This window comes from Sminthopsis crassicaudata, chromosome 1 (genome assembly GCF_048593235.1).
Source record: "Sminthopsis crassicaudata isolate SCR6 chromosome 1, ASM4859323v1, whole genome shotgun sequence".
Lineage (NCBI taxonomy): Eukaryota > Metazoa > Chordata > Mammalia > Dasyuromorphia > Dasyuridae > Sminthopsis > Sminthopsis crassicaudata.
Window position 1 is genome coordinate 377,659,025 of NC_133617.1, and position 18,238 is coordinate 377,677,262.

At 33.7% G+C, this 18,238-nt stretch overlaps 1 protein-coding gene across 3 annotated transcripts in view; it reads left to right on the top strand.

Moving 5' to 3' along the window:
- DCC (DCC netrin 1 receptor) overlaps positions 1 to 17,846 on the top strand; it is a 1,370,610-nt gene extending 1,352,764 nt beyond the window's left edge. For all 3 annotated transcript variants that reach the window (XM_074279384.1, XM_074279385.1, XM_074279386.1), the window contains exons 28-29: positions 7,891 to 8,033; positions 17,176 to 17,846. In XM_074279384.1, the coding sequence (XP_074135485.1) occupies positions 7,891 to 8,033; positions 17,176 to 17,265 (233 nt within the window). In that variant the 3' untranslated portion in view covers positions 17,266 to 17,846. The remainder of the gene's footprint in view (positions 1 to 7,890; positions 8,034 to 17,175) is intronic.
- Positions 17,847 to 18,238: the final 392 nt, after the last annotated feature.

Sequence of the window (18,238 nt, forward strand, 5' to 3'; positions counted from 1 at the left end):
TGTACTGTATGTATGTGTATGTTATATACAGGGAAAGAGAGAAATAATTCCTACAACTTACGTTCTATTAGAACAGATATGCCGTGGATGCAAATAAGTATAGTGAAAGATAGGATATCATAGATTAAAGGAAAAATCCAGATAAAGCATTTCAAGAAATCTGAGATTAGTTTTAGCTACAGGAATCAGGGAATATTTCATAGATAATTGAGGATTTTGACACACAAATTAAGAATTAGGGAGAAAGAGAAAATCATTGAAGGAATTGTTCCCTTCTAGACTAGATGGGAAAGGAATGAAATCAAAATTCATAAGCAAAAAGATTCAAATTTTTAATGACTGGAGCAGAAGGAAGAAAGAGACAATACTGAGATGATTTGAATTGCTGACTTAGAAAGTATGGGGGACTGGCCTCAATTTTTTTTCATTCAATAAGCTGAGGCCCTCTTTGCTTTCTGGGGAGGAAGAGTATTCACTTGAAAGAAAGAAAAAAAAAAAGGTTTGGAATAGATTTAAGGAGAGTTGGATGATGAGTCAATCTAGAAAAAGTAATAAGATATTTGAACAACAAAGAAATGCTCATTGAGATTAAATAATATACATTAATAATGGATCAAGTCATCTTGGATTTGTGACTACTTTCACTGACATTCAGCAGCACTGCAAATAAGACAGGAAAAGATGGATGCAGAAAGTTATCACTAGTTGGATTTTTCAAAAGGAAACTTAAGAAATTGGGAGAACGGAAGGTTGGGAATAGTTGCCATTATCTTTTGTGGAAGAAAATACTTGTCAAAAGTATCATAAAGAGGGAAGGGGGAGAAACAGATGTGAATGAAAAATTTGCTTCTACCATGTACATAGATAAATAGTGAAAGGATAAAAATTCCTGTGGTCTCTCAGCAAAAGACAGCAATGGGAAATTATATTCATGGAAGAGAATAGGATGGGTAAAGCAGAAGAGGTCTCTCCTCAGAAAGAGGAAGGAAACAGTACTAAAGATATACAGGAGAAGAGAAGCAGAAAGTGAATCTTATTATAAGGTTTATCTGTAGGGATCTGCACATTAGATCACCTTCTCTTTTTTTCCCCATTAGATCACCTTCTCTTTTTTTCCCCTGAAAAACATCTCACTACAGGACAATAATGTTTGAGTTCCAAAAGCAGCCACCACCAAGAATGTACAAGTGTAGAATCAGAGATAGGAAAATATTTACATTAGAGTTTAGACTTGGACCCAGGTCTCATTTTCTAGGACATGGAGTAACCCCTGCCATGTGATACTGTTTCCATCCAACACTGATCCTCTCATGAATTAATATAATTAAAAAGAAGGAGAGCATGGGGAAAGAGGGGGAGGGGAACAGGACAGAATAATATGTAAAAAAAGTGAGTAATAAGTTGCCCAGAAAAGAGTTCTCAAAACTGATGCTTTAGAACCCCGCTTCTTAAACTGTGTGTTGCAGCTTCATATAGGGTCATATTTGATGATTATACCTATTTTATATACCTTTATACACAGGATCACATAAAATTTTCTTGGAACAAGTGGATCTTGAGGAGGAAAAGTTTAAGAAGCCTTGCTTTGGAGATTTAATAAGGGACAAAGGAAGGAAACTAAAGAATGAATATGCAATGGTATAGACAAAATAAACTTCATAATAGAAAAAAAAAAGACCAATAATTATCAAAGCAAAAGAAAGCTTCTTGGAAAAACATAACAAAAAAGCAAATTACTTAAACTAAGAAATTAGACGAAATGATGGGAAGAAAGTTTTGGCTTCAAAGAGAGGTAAAAGGGGAAAGAATTTTTTAAAAGAAAGAGAAAGTAATAATTAAGTCAATTCAAAGAACTTACTTTAGGCCACAATAGGCCAATCAAAGGAACAAAATATAACAAGTTTTTGCATATAAGACAGGTATTTTAAAAATTAAGATATAAACATAATTATAATTATAGCATTAAAATGAGATATTGGAAGAAAACATATTAAGTGAATTTTTTAAAAAAGAAGATGCAATCATGTTATTAAAAGTAATAATAAATATGTATTAATAAATAAACAATAATGTCATGTAATAATAATAAACTAGTAATAATATATAATACAAATACAGAGCAGTTTACAATGATCTGAGTTTTCTAATATTTAATGATTGTTTGTAAAGATCGTCCTTGTTTTTTAACATGTTAAGAGCACCACTATAGCAGCAGCACTATCTGACTTTATCCCTCCCTATATTGCTGATGGACCTTTTCTGATTATGCATTTCCTTGGTACTATCTTTTATGTCACTTTTCAAGCTCTAGTCATCATTACAATGCTTTTTTCTATTGCCATTCGGGTTATTCCTAATTTTTATTCTTTGAAAATCACCTCAATCATTATTTGTAGCTATACAGAATCTCTGGTAGAATATTAGTCTTTAAAAAATGAAGTCTTATCATCAAGAAGTTAAATATTATTTAATATCTAAAATTGAATGCAGCCTCCTGTTTTCCACTTATTTGATTCTGAGCCGAGTAGATATTATTAAATCCTGCCAAATAAAGTGCTATGTTCCTAACATAACTAATCCTTTCTAAATGTGGAAAAAAGAAACTAGGTAGACACAGTAAATACTACACCTGGAGTCAGGAAAATCTGAGTATAAATTTTGCCTTAACTAATTGTAAAACCTTGGGAAAATCACATAAATGTTTTTGCCTCAGTTTCTTCATCTGCAAAATAAAATTAATAATAGCAACTACCTCTTAAGGCTGTGAGGATAAAATGAAAATATAATTGTAAATAGTACAATATCTGGCACACGCTATATAATGTTAGCTATGAGTATTCATGTGAAAATGTTTGGAATGTTCTTGAGTTCTGAATTGATTTTGAAAGTATAATTTAGAAGCATATAAGCCGAGTCTTGTACATTGTTCTGACCAGAATGTGCCAGTTATCTGTGATGTCAGACAATATCAACACCAGAAATCATTTGATCATCAAAGAACTTTGAATATGCTGAGTGCCATCAGTGCTATTCAGAGAATCTATATTCACTTAAGAAGCAAAAGAATATTTATAAAAGAAGAAAGAAAAAAACAACTACCTCTGCAGGGCTGCTTTTCCTTTAAAAAATATTGATATATCATATATGTCTGTATATGTATATTATATTCTATACACACTTCTATTTATCAATTCTTTCTCTGGATGCAGATAGTATCTTTGCTCATATATGCTTTATAGTTAATTTGGATATTTATAATAGATAAATTAATTTATTTACCGAAAGTTGTTTTTAAGCATACACATGAGGACTGGTTTCACTGGAAAATGAACTATTACTAAAGAATTAATATGCAATGGTATAGACAAAATAAACTTCATAATAGGAAAAAAAGACCAATAATTATCAAAGCAAAAGAAAGCTTCTTGGAAAAACATATAGCATATTGGAAGAAAACATATTAAGTGATTTTTTTAAAAAAGAAGATGCAATCATGTTATCATTAAAAGTAATAATAATTATGTAATAATAAATAAACAATAATGTAATGAAATAATAAATTAATAATAATGTACAATACAAATACAGAGCAGTGAATTATTCTTTTTAGTGTATTAAGATATGGAAAGTGAAAATAGCAGATACTTTAAAAAGAGCTGAAATGAATTTTAGAGATCATCTAAGCCAATCCTCTAATTTTGAAGATGAGGAAATTAAGATTCAAATTGGTTAAGAGATGGATACAAATCCACATAAGTCCTCATTGGCAGAATCAGGACTTCAACCCAGGTCTGTCCATTCCATTCTACATACTACAATACCAAAGCACAGTCATGTTTGCTTTTGAAAAGTGATGGCATTTAGAAATAGCAAGCTAAATCAGATAAACAATCCATGCTAATAAAAGAAATGTTTAATAAGAGTTTACTCTGGACTATGCTGGGTATATCAAATTAAAAAAACAAACAAAAACAAAAACAAAAAACCTCTGATCTCTGGTGCCAAAAATTTATCTTCTAATCATAATATTAAATTAAATATTATGTCTTTGAAAAAATGAAAACCCATTCTCACATTTGCTATAAATTTATCTATTTAATGACACTTCAAATTAATAAGTACAATCCAAATTTAAAAACTTTCCATATTGGTCATCTTTTATCACACTGTGGTGAGAATAGCTTTAAAACTGATAGAAAATAGGTGCAGCTAGGTGGCACAGTGGATAGAGCACCAGCCCTGAAGTCAGGAGGACCCGAGTTCAAATCTGATCTCAGACACTTAACACTTTCTAGCTGTGTGACCCTGGGCAAGTCACTTAACCCCAATTGCCTCAAGGGAAAAAGCTGATAGAAAATATAATAGTACCTATTATACAGCAAGCTCTATGTTCAGCACTTTATAAGTAATGCATTTAATCCTTGCAATAATCTTATGAGGTAGACATTATTATCCCCATTTTTCAGTTGGGGAAACTGAAGCAAATTGACATTAAATGACTTGCCCAAGATCACACAGCAAGTTAGTGTTTGAGATAATATATGAAGAATTCCTAACTCCAGGCTCATTATCACTTTCTACTAAGTTCCATTTCCCTATTAATGTTTTTTTTTCATTTTATTCATGTTTTAAATCAATTAAAATATAAATACAATTTGCTAAAATACAGGGAAATAAGTTTGTAGTTTTTCACCATTGGTTACTTTCCTGTAATTCTTTTAGAAGCAGAAGAAGTTATCTCAGCAGCTATCCTTTAGTTACACTGAGTAGCAGACATTTCCTTAATTCTTCCAATTTACACATTTAATTTACACATCTTCCAATTAGCCTTATTTTTTTTAACTTTGTAGGAAGATCAGATTCTGGTTCCTATGAAGTCTCTTATTCAGATTTCTTTTGACTCCCACTTGTGTAGAGCTCCTTTAAATTCACTGGTAGCTCTATAGACAAATTGGGGCAGCTAGGTGACAGTGGATAGAATCCACTTGGGCTTGCAGTCAGGAAGATTCATTTTCATGAGTTCAAATCTCAGCTTGTCACTTAATCCTAATAGCCTCCATTCCTTATCTATTAAAAAAATAATTCAAGGAAAAAAAAATGACAAACCACCCCAGTATCTCTGTCAAGAAAACTTTAAATGGTATCATGAAGAGCCATGACTACTAAAAAAAAAAAAAAAAAAAAAAAAAAAAAAAAAAAAAACCTCAACAAAAACAACTCTCATGGACAGAATCACCCTAGGACCTCAATACAATTCGTACTTTAAGCCAAGATCAGTGCTTAATGCAGAGATTTTCTTATACAAATACTATAGAGCCCCTGCTCTTGAAGAATTCTCATCAAACGTCCTCATTTTACCAGGAGATAGACTAGGACAGCTTTATCAACTTTACCCAAGGCCACACATGTAGTAAGTATGGTGACGAAGCAATACTTGAAGTCAGTTCTTCTGATCCCAATTTCAGAGGCTATAACTCGCTTTGTTGTAACTAGTCATACCTATTAAGTACTAACTTTAAAATTTAAAATTTAAAAACTATTGGACAAAGTTTTGCCATCATGCAGCTCCTAATATCATCCATTGCTTAAAGAGATCTGAATTTAGTCCCAACAAGCTCCCATTTGCAAAAAGTTAGCCTGCAAATATATGAAGCAGCACTGAGAATCAACTGAGAGAAAATGAACCGACTATGAAGAAACTGCCAAATATTTGACTAGAAAATAACTGAATAAAAGTAGGAATGACATAAATTATAAGTACTTCATGAATTTAAAGCATTTTGTATTCTTCTAATAAGAATATTTATGTCATTTTAATTGTTTCTATGTCCTTTGGTTATATTAGCAAGGAGATTGCCTTATCTTGTGATTATAAGTCACCTGAATCAAAGTAAAGGTTGCCCATCTGTACTTAACATCACCATCTTGTGGTGATGCCCTCAAAATGCAAACGTGTTTCCTAGAGTTTATTAAAAAAATCTTAAAATCAAATGCCTAACAGATAAATTATGATATGTTCAAAAGTTAGTATTATAGAATTAGGGGAGTTCCTAGAGATCATTCAAATCTTTATTTCAGAGATATGGAAACTAAGACACAGAATGCTTAAGTGATTTGTCCCCAGTAGAATGGGTTATTGGGAGTAGAAATTCTATTAATATCTGTTAACAACAATACCAGTGTTATTTGCATTTTTTCCTTGGAGCAGACACCATATCTTTGTGTCTCTGCCAGTGTCCATCATAGTACTGAGCATATAACAATCAATATTAATTGATTAAACCTTGCTGGTCATATGGCACCATCTACAGTCAGTGTCAATCCTGTTCTTTCACTACCAACCAGAACCATTTTTCCATCTTGTCAGTTCTCTACGAGACAATAACTCCCCATTATACTAACATATACAGTAACCTGATCATCAGCAAACAAGGTGAAATGGTTGGAAAGAATCCTAGATTAGGCAGGAGAAATAAGATCAGGTCATTGTTCCACAACTAATAAGCCCTGAGCTTGGGAATGCACCACTCAGAGACTTATCAAAGGAGAGAGTTATACTAGTAGATGATCTCTAGGGTCTTTTTCAGCTCTAATATTAAAAATAATCCACATTAAGGTTTGCAAAGTGCTTTCCTTGTCACCCTGTGAGGAATGTCACCATTGACATTTGATTGTACTGATACCAAAGGGATTGGACAGATCACTTCTGAAAAACCCTTGCAAATCTATATAAAGGATTCTATGACTATCAATTGCAATAGAATTTTATAAGAAATATTCTATATCTTCTGAAATGCCTAGTATAGTCCTGAGAATATGTAGCTACTCTGAAAATATATGCTAATTGTTTTATTGGTTCTTTCATGTCCTCTGGTTCTTTCCCTCTGTCTTGGGAACACCCAATTTTTCATAGCATCATTAATTAAATGCTTTGCACATTCCTATAAACAGTGATTTGTTTTTATTTTCCACTGTTCCTCCACTGGTGTTTTCTAACTTGTTAGAGTTGAAAGAAAATAGTCTAGTGGATAACACTCAAATGGTTAATATATATGTGTGTGTGTGTATGTGTGTGTGTGTGTGTGTGTGTGTGTGTGTGTATGGTCAAATAGAAAGCAATCTTTGAATTATTATTACATCAGTTTTCATAATGCTCTGCACACATTTGGGTATTTAATCGGTGTTCATATACAATGAATGGAATTCAGCAAACGTAAAAAAGTTTTATGATTCTGCCACGTATTCAAGATCAGTGATCTATTATTATACCAGGGAGAAGAATGACACTTAGGATACACTTAACAATGCCTTTCATGAGTGCCATAGATTAGAACCTGTTCCTGGGAGAAGCAGGGCTGGCTTGGACTTCCATTCCTTCAGAAGGAATTAAGGATGCAATCTTTAACGTCTGCTAAGTCAGCCACAAAGGACTATGTTTCAATGTATCATCCATTCTTCGAGCTAAGCCGACGATGCTTCCCACCCCATCATTCTTGCCCAGATTCTTATACAACCCAGATCCAAATCTAGGGAGTGGGGCACACGGGCTTCAAGCCTATTGCTGCAAGTCAGCAAAATGAGCTCACCTGACATCCTGGGGACTGATGAACAGCTTGGAGTTTCCAGGCAGCCTTTGATGTGATTTGAAATCCACTTGAAATTACCTCTGACTGGAAAATTTTCATCTGCAGAAGAGAAGCTTAATCAGAGTTAGCCTCCCTTTCCGAAGACATATTTTGTAAAAAGCCTGCTTTTAGACTCTGAATCTGTCTTTACCGAATGACCAATAAGGGAAAAACTAGCCCATCTCGCCAGCTTTAACCTGCACATTTGACATTGTTTGCCAGTATGTGATGTGCATAGATTCTACTTCTGTGTTTTTTCTCCTAGGTCCTACCCTGACCAAGGCTCATGTGAAAACAGCTTCCCTCGGATTAGCAGGAAAGGCCAGGTCTCCCTTGCTTCCAGTGTCAGTACCCACAGCCCCTGAAGTGTCTGAAGAAGACCATAAGCAGCCAGAGGATCCAGCCAATGTAAGAATATTTTTTCCACATTCAGTCTACTCACTAGCACCCATAACTTGAAGTATAGCTATGAAGAGAGAGAACCCTTACAATTGTTTTTTTTTTTCTTCTTTGTACTTGGTGATTAGAATAATAGTTAAATGACTAGAATATAAACTCATTTCAGAAATTTTTTTTTGGTCAGGAGATTGAATTAGGTTCTATAACTTCATTTTCTTTATCTTCTACATATATATCTATAGTAACATTGCCAATGATATCTGTTTACTAAGGCAAAGAAATAATTAAGATCTTTGAGAAAGATTTTCAACAACAATAAAAAATGACCATAGAAAGGATTTATACTTAACAGAAATAATAATAGCTAGCATTTATATGGTACTTTAATTTTTGCAAGGTACTTTACAAAGATTATGGGTTTACTGACAGAACAACCTTGGGAGGTTGGTGATATTAATTATTCTCATATAACAGACGAGAAATTTGATTCATACAGTCTAAATAACTTGCTCACAAGCTTTGTTTTGAACTTTTGAGAGGTTTTTTTTGAGTTTTGAGCACACAAGCTCAAGTTTGAGCATCAATTTGAACTCATATTTTCCAAAATCTAATGTCAAAATTCTACTTACTGTATCATCTTTTATTGTTCTTTGGTCATTTTTCAGTTCTGTCTAACATTTTATGACATTGTTTGGGCTTTTCCTGACAGAAATAGTAGAATGATTTGTCATTTCCTCCTCCAACTCATTTTATAGATGAGGAAACTGAGGAAAACAGGGTTAAGTGACTTGTCCAGGATCACAGAGTTAAATATCTGAGACTAAACTTGAACATACAAAGATGAGTCTTTCTGATTTCAAGCCTGGCATTCTATCATCTGTGCCACCTTACTACCCAAATATATTTTTATTCCTACTCCACCCACACACACGCAAAAATTAAATTTTGTCAAACTAGTATTTATTAGTTTTTTAAAGGCAGATTAGAAATATTAGCCTAATTTCCATAGTTTCCCTTCAAAATATTTGGCTGTATATCTGGGTTTAGCCATATGTTTTGTTTTTACTAGCTTGTGTGTAAATGCTTCCTGAATCATCAAAATTGCTAGAACTAAGTGACTGGAGTGAGAAAATGTACAAGAGAAAAAAAAAAGCTAGAAGAGGAACTTTAGAGACACAAAGAAACACAAAGAAGATATCAAGAAAATAGAAGGGAAATGGAAGTCACTAATAGAGGTGGGAAGAAGGAGTATTATTTCCACAGGAAAGAAAGAATCAAACAAAAAGTAATTGTTAGAAAATAATAGAAAATAAGAAAGGGAAAATAGATAAAGGAATCAGATAAAAATAAAAAGCTAGAGAAACAAAATATATTATAAAAAAGAAGAAAGAAGCTTGTGCTTATGGAAACATATGGGAAATATCTTAGATTTCAAAGGGAAAAACATAATTTCAAAAGGCTAAAGAAGTAGTACATTAGATCTGCTGGGGCAGAAATAGGGAATTAGACGAGAAGAAAGAAGACAAGAAAAACTAATTTGATTTATATTATGCCATTTCATTTGGATCTTATTCCAACATGTATGAAAACAAACAACCAAACTTTATAACAGCTTCTGCTCTCTATATGCACAGATGCTGATTTTGCATAGCATGCAAATAATATCAACATAGATAGCACAACACTATCAAAGAGTAATTAGTTTCAGATACATAGCAAGTTATGGGCAATAGTACCAACTTTTATTTTTCTTTTTACAAAATAATTTAATTGAAGCAGAACATGAGGATGCATTGCATTCCCAGGGCTTTTTACTCAGCCATGATATAGCATATAGAATATTAGAAACAGCAAGACCTGAACTGGAAATCTATGTCTGATCTTTCTAAGCTATGTAATCAAGGGCAACCATCCTGAGCCTCAGTCTCATCTGTAAAATGGTGATAATAATACCTCTATCCAGGATTATTATAAATCTCAAATGAGAAAATGTATATAAAAATTTTAGCTAATGTAAAAGACTATGCAAATACCAGCTAATAAGGCATAGGAATTTTGGAAGGAAATGTGATTTTGTCAATCAGTGTAGGAACACTTGGTTGAGGGATATTCCTTTTTTGATATGGATATAACTTATATTAGGGAACTTTTAACAAAACAAAGAATAAATCTATTTATGAAGTATCTCATTATATGATATATTAAACAATAATCTTGTACCTAAAATTGGCCATAATGAAAATAATAACTAGCATTTAAATAGTATTTTTAAGGCTGCAAAACCTGTTGCATGTTTTTTTTTTATTTGGTCATCACAGCAACTTTATGAATATATGCTGTTATTCTTCCCAATTATTATGAAGAAACAGGCAGACAGAAGTTAAGTGATTTGTTCAGAGTCATAGTTAATTGTTTAAAGTAAGATTCAAACTCAAGTTTTTTGACTCTGAGCCCAATATCTACAGTACCACCTCCTTCAATTAGCATAGTGCTCAGAAGGGATGTTACCTGTTGTTGCTGTTGTTGTTCAGGCATTTTAGTCGAGTCCAACTGTTCTGGACCTCATCTTGGTTTTCTTGATAAAGATAATAGCAATGTTTGCTATTTCTTCTCCAGCTCATTTTACAATGAAGAAATTGACCTGTACCCACCAGGAAGATGGAAAATGAGACAAGTATACTGACAATTTAGAAAACTAGCACTGGATAGCTCCCTGGGCCAAAAGTCAGGAAGACTCATTTTCCTGAGTTATATGGCCCCAAACCTTTACTAGTTGTGTGGTTCTGATCCTATTTGCCTCAGTTTCCTCATCTACAAAATGAGCTAGAGAAGGATATGGTAAACTATTTCAGTATCTCTGCCAAAAAACCCTAAATGGGGTCAAAAAAATTGATCACAGCTGAAAAATGACTGAACAACAACAACAAATACAGATAATTCATGATTTTAAAAATCTAGATATTAAGATGTGACTTTAAGCAAATCATTTTATTTCTCTGGACTTCAGGTTTTTGTTAGTAAGATGAGGAGACTTGAATAGATAGATCAATTACTTTTTTATATATTTATTCAGATAATGACCTCAATTTATTCCTTCTTTGCCATAGATTGATAGAGTTCATTGTTAATACTTGTGTGACTAGTCACAGGGTAGCAATTCCCACAAGTGCTTTGGATCTAAAGATTAGGTTAAGAGGTCAGGAGAAAAAGATAAGGTATGCAATTCTCTCAGATTCTAGCTCAGTTCTACTACCTGATAGTAAACTTGGAAAAAAATAATTCAAAATAAAACTTAGGTCAGGTCTAGGGTATATCCAAAAAAGATTAAGGGGCTCCCTTCTAGACACTGTTTTTGCTATTCAATTGTTTCTTACTCTTTGTGACCCCAGTTGAAGTTTTCTTGACAAAGATATGAGAAGCTTTGCCATTTCCTTCTCTAGTTTATATAACTGATGAGGAAACTGAAGTAAACAAGGGTAAAGGCCATTTACCTACTGTCTGAGATCCTATTTGAACTCAGAAATCCAAAAAATAGTGCTATTTTGACAAATATGTTTATGTGGTCAATTGGCATCCAATTGAAATTTCTGAATTCTCAAATTTCACAAGGCTGTTACTATATTTAGAAACATCCATTCATTCTTTAGATTTGCTGATCAGTGTCTTGTTTTCAGAGAAGAAATGGAAAGGAGAAGACAGGGATCAGAAACTCAGGTTCACTTAAGCAAATACAGGATTTTATTGCTACATGTTTGTAGCCACCCTTAATACTTAGAAGATGAAAGGGAAAAAGCTGTATCTCATGCTTTTCTGGAAATCTAAAAAAGGGTGTAGATGGGTTCCAAGAAAGGCAAGACCCAAAGAGAAAAGGTGGAATTATTTGTATTTCTTTTTAGAATCACCAAGAGAAAAGGTTCATCTTTTTTTTTCTAATTTATTATTTATTTTTAACTTTCTTTCTTTCTTTTTTTTTTTTGTTTTGTTATTCCAAAGTCTCTCCTTCCAATTCCTCTTCCACTTATTGAGAAGACAAGCAATAAAATATCAACCATCCATGTAAAATCTTACAAAAGCCATTTCCATATTAGTTATGTCATGAAGAAAGCAAGAAAAATGAAGTGAAAAATTATACTTTAATTTGAATTCAGAATTTATCAGTTCTTTCTCTCTGTGGGTAGATAGCATTTTTCATCATGAGTCCTTCAGGACTGTCTTGGATCACTGTATTGCTCAGAATAGTAAGTCTTTCATAGCTGATGATTGTTACAATATTATTATTACTATGTACAATGATTTCCTGGGTCTGGTCATGATGCATCAATTCATATAGATATTCCCAGTTTTTCTAAAACCTGGTTTTGATACAACAGTATTCCATCACAATCATATATCCCAATTTATTTGACTATATCCCAATTGATGGGTATTCTCTTAATTTCCAATTCTTTGCCACCACAAAAAAAAAAAGATCTGCTATGAATATCTTTGTACATACAGATTTTTTTTCCCTTTTTCTTTGACTTTTTTGGGATATAGACCTAGAAGTGATGTTGCTGAGTCAAAGAGTTGCTTAATTTGATAGCAATTTGATTCTTCTCTAGAATCATTGAACCAGTTCACAATTTCACCAGCAGTTAGTGTCCTAATTTCTTTCACATTCCCTCCAGCATTTGTCATTTTCTTTTCCTATCAAATTAAGTTATATAATTTGATAGGTGTGAGGTAGTACCTCAACTTGTTTTAATTTATATTCTTCTAATGAAGAGTGATTTAGAGCTTTATTTCATTTGACTATAGATATCTTTGGCTTCTTTTTCTGAAAACTTCTTGTTTATAGCTTTTGACCATTTAGCAATATGGGAATGGCTCTTATATTTATAAATATACATATTTTTAAAATGATGTCTTTATCAGAGTAACTTGCTATAAAAGCATTTATATTACTTCATTGTCTATAATACTATTTAGCAAAATGTAGTTTCCTTGATTTGACTCAGTCTTGAATCAACTTAAACAGTTATTCTCTTTCCCTTTAGTCACAGGGAAACACAAAGTACATATCCATCAATACTGAGATGTAATCAGAATTATACTCATATCACCTCTGACAATTATTCAATTTTCATTGTGAGCATTTATACCTCTTGAATTGGTGAATAGTGAATTGGGGAGTGATTTATTGCTAGTTGTATAAAATTAAGAAAGTAACGAAGAAAATATTAATGGTATGTATCAAACTCAAATGTGATCCAATTATTAAACATTTTTAAGGATATGCCTTCAGCAATAATATATGCCCATCTCCATGGGAAATGCCCATTTCTGACAAATGTCCAAGTTCTCTGGGTGGGAGGACTCAATCAGGAGTTTCCTGATCAGACTCCTTATACACTAAATAACTGTTCAATGGGTCTTTGGTTGGTTAGGTCACATGAATAGTTCACACTAGAACTGAAGCCAAGGTTAGCCTTTTTAACCCCATGTACCATTATGTTGAACAGTGATTATGAAAAGCACCTCCAAACCAAGGCAGCTTCTGGCAGATATCTACCTTTGATCTCTGAGTGAACTAAGTGACTATGGCTGGTTTTATCCTTTGTACACACAAATAATCTAAGCACACAGATACTGCTTCAATCATTTGCTAAATAGACCTAAAGGACTACTGGAGATTATCAAGAAACCTCTTTGCCTTGGCTTAGATATGAGAAGTTAAATTTGATAATCTTTTAAGCTTCCTTCCAGCTCAAACACTGTTTCTGAAGCCAGGAGCACTTGTGTAAGAGCAAAGGCATTGCAAGAACAATAAATATGGGCATAAGTTTTCATCAAGAATATCACTTGATTTTAAAAGTAATTCATTACTTCAGAAGGTGGATGACTTAAGTAATACGAATGTAGCTTCACTGATAAAGAGCTCAGCTCATTTACATCTTAGGTAGATGATTTCATGTTTTGCTTTAGCACTAATATCCCCATTTCTCAAATGAGGAAACAGAGGTAAGAGGTTAAATGATTAGCCCATGGCCACATAATATGTTGGAGGCAAGTTTTTTTGAAGTCAAGTTGAGTCTTTTCTATACTGCACTGTGTAGCTACCTCTCAAAGATTGGGTTTCCAGCCCTGGATCTTTTCCAGGATTTCCCAGACTAGTATACTACCCAGTAGATTATAGTTCATTATATAATTATAGGGCCTTTCAATATAGACATTTCAGTCTTCACTGTCGATTTCAAAGGAAGAAATTATTTTTTAACATCTGCTAGAAGTTTAATGGCTCAGTTAAACATTGCTTAGGGAATTTGGGAGATTTCCTGGCAAAGTAGGAAAAAAATAAACAACCCAAATTGGAAACCAAGAGACCTGGAGTAGAATTGTATTTTCAACAAATACCAATTGTATGATCATGTTCTCCAAGCCTCAGCTTCTTTTTCTGTAAAATGTCAATCATAATATGGGAATTCTAATATTTGTCCTATTTAAGTCACAAGATTATAAGTGGAATTATTTTTATATCTTAAATGTGATATATTTATGGGAATTATTCTTTCCTATACCTTGTCCTTGGGTCAAGTGATAAACTGTGTCTATTGTTAAAGGATTAGTATAGCTAAATTCAAACAAGCTCTGTTGAATTTTTCAGCCACAGAAATCCTTGGAACCTCTATGTTAAATTTATAATAGAGCAGTTGTGACCTGTATTAGTGGAATAAAAAAAGGAATATCTGTACTACCAAAAATACATCCTTCAAGTTATTTTTGAGGCATTTCAATCACATCTGACTTGACTTGACCCCATTTGGGGTTTTCTTGGTAAAGATATGGCAGTGGTCTGCCCTTTCCTTCTCTAGATCAATTTTACAAATGAGGAAAAAATTGGGAAAAACACCCCTGTTTTTCAGAGATCATGTTTCATTTTTTCCTTTACAGCCTCACCTAATTTGACTGTAAGAGTTTTTCTATCTTCCCATTTTCATAATCCATGACACTTTTAAAAGAACTACTCTCCCATTAAAGGGAGCTAGTGTCTAAGTCTAGATTTAATCTCAAAAAGATGAGACTTCCTGACACCAGGCCCAGTATTCTATCACTTCCCCATTTAGAAGCCCAGCTGAAGCATGACATGTGCTAAATTCATAGTACATTTATAATAGGCTGGGAGTTGATCAGACAGACCTGCCTATTCAATTGATACCTCTATGCACTTTCTCAAATTGATGAAATCGTAGGAAGGGGAAAGTAAAAAAACAAAAAGATGTGCCTGTGTTAAAGAAAGTAGACACACAGAATGTGAACAGTCTGTTTACTCTTTTATGAAGTGTAAGTTATTTTTGATATAATTAGAAAATAACTAGTTTTTGACTGGTCAAGGATGAGTCATGCCATTGCTGGCTAAAAAAAAATAATAAAAAGCACATTCTCTAAAATTAAGGCAAGGATAGCTTTAAGGAATTTGTGAAGATACTGCTAGCAAAAAAAAAAAAAAATTGGGAAAAACACCCCTGTTTTTCAGAGATCATGTTTCATTTTTTCCTTTACAGCCTCACCTAATTTGACTGTAAGAGTTTTTCTATCTTCCCATTTTCATAATCCATGACACTTTTAAAAGAACTACTCTCCCATTAAAGGACACTGCCTGTTAGGATTCAAGACAAAACAGAGGCAGTGTATAGAAGAAGCTCTGAAGAGTGTGAACCTTGGCAGCAGAAAAGAGAGCCAGTTATATATTTTAAGAACAAATTCAATCGGGTATTTAGGAGTTGAACTGCAAAGATTAGGTCAAGAGATCTCACAAGAATCATCTGTCCCAAAGATATCTTGAACTGGTGGAAGGGAGTAGACAATATGAGGATACTCCAAGAAACTAAAGTGTATTGGAGTCTTGTAGTACCAGAAACATGAGTTGTTTTAACAACATATGCTCTTTGTTAGCATCATTAGCAACTTACTCTGTATGTGACAAATCTTCTAAATAATGCTGTGTGTATTTATGAAACTATACATCCTAGGTTTATGGAGGGTGGGAGAAGGGGAATGTTTTATAGGTAGAGTTCTATGCCATATAAAAAATGCTTTTTCTTTGAGCTAACTATATTTAAGGATTGACTATTAAAGTAGGCTGACCAGTGGGGAATCATAAGATCTACTCTTCCAGTGAAGAATCTCAGACTACATTTTAATGTAAAGTAGGTCTCATCCTTCTAAGGGACCAACTTATGAGTGTGATATTCAACAGTTCCATCCATAAACATTCCCAGCTTTGGCAGAACCAATTTTGCTTACTGGCAAACTATTTAAAATTAAAACTTCCCATATTATATATAAAATAAAAGAAATGAAATATGTCATTACTATGAATTATGACTAGATGTGAAATCATGAAATCAAAGTTAGCAGAGGTGTCAACATATAGTAATTACATTATAGCTCATGGTAGCCTGAATCAAATTAAAATGTATTTGGTAAATGTTTAACAAAATAAATAAAAAATATAATACATCATAGATAATGTTGATATGTCTTTTTCTAAGTTGATATTCAGTTCACAATGATCTTTATGTATAGTTTAGTGGCCCCCACTTTCTACTTGAATTTTATATCACTGGTCTATCCTAACCCCCATTTACCCAAAACGATTCTCTAACCTTAACTTGAAGATCCCCTTTATATTTTCTATAAAGTTCCAATTCATTCCTGGACAAATGTAAATTTAAGGATTTCTTTTTCACCTTATATCTTTCTGTGGTAGCTTTAGTTAGTTTTGTGACTAAAACTTTTCTAAGGAAGACAACATTGTGCGGAGGAAAGATTGACCTGAGTTGGAGGACCTGGAGTCCACTGTAACTCTCCTCTACCTGTGTGATCTTGGCTACTTTGCTTAACTTCCAGAGTCTGTTTTTTTTTTTTTTTTTTTTTTTTTTTTTTTTTTTTTTTTTTTTTTTTTATTTGCAGTACCAGGGAGCCGGATTATTTACAGCTTCTGAGGTCTGTGGAACTATGATCCTATAATAGAAGGCTATCAAAGCTTTTGCAGTAACACCGAGTTGAACTGTATGAGACTAGATTCTCTCTATCTCATTGGAACTTTATTACTTTATTAGTCCTTCAGGGCCTAAAATGCACTGATGCCTTGCTTTCTCTCTTTTCACAGGTGTATGAGCAGGATGATTTGAGTGAACAAATGGCAAGTTTGGAAGGGTTAATGAAGCAACTCAATGCCATCACAGGCTCAGCCTTCTAAAACTTGAGAATTCAGGAGGTGGATTATCCAGGACAATGCAGCATATCAGGATTTCATTCACAGAAGCGATGTGCCCACAAACACCTGCACACACAAACACATCACCTGATCCCCAGTACTGTCTAGTTAAAGGAATATCCTCAAGTGGTCTGGAGAGGTACCTGCCACCCATGTAATGCCCATTGTGCATCTCAAAGTTCTCAAAGTCAAAGACAATGCCAAGATCAACAACCAAGGAGTGTCTCGCAGCAAGGTCAAAGTTAAAGTCTCTGGAGTACCTGTAGCCCTTGGCTTTGAACCTTGAGCCACCCAGACTGCATTCCCATAAATAATGCATTTGTTTCCCATAATCTGGGCCTGCAATTCTGTAGGGTTTCTTTCCTTTTTTAATATGTCAGTCTAGTTTTACAACATACAAGTGCATTATTTAAACCTGTTCCATGTCATGGTCAAATCAGCGAAGATCACTTGTCTTTTACTTTCAACCACAAAGCACCCCTGGGAAATTCTCACTATACAGCACCAAAGGATTGGATGTATTCCCCAACAGCACAAAAAAAAAAAAATAAACAAAAACAAAAGAGACAGTGAATGCCTATTGTTTTATAACTCAGTCATTCATCTTGCACAAGTGGTGGGTATTAGCAAGTGGCTGTAAAAATTCACCCATTTTCCTCAAGTATTTGTATATCTACTCTTGGTTAGCATTTATGTCTGGAGAACAGAGAATAGAAACATAAAAAATCTGCAATGGGTGGCATCCTGCCAGCTACAGTACGTTTTTGGAACGAGGATACAATATGCAATCTTCTCAGACACACGGTAATTATGAGCTTAAGCTTGTAACAGAACACTTTTCAACATGGGTGGCGTCAGGGCCATTCCACACTGTGATGACATTTCAAAGCTTCCCCAAGGCCATCCTCCTCCAGGCCCTCAGGCAGGACTGAGGTTCCTCCCTCTTCCACAGAGA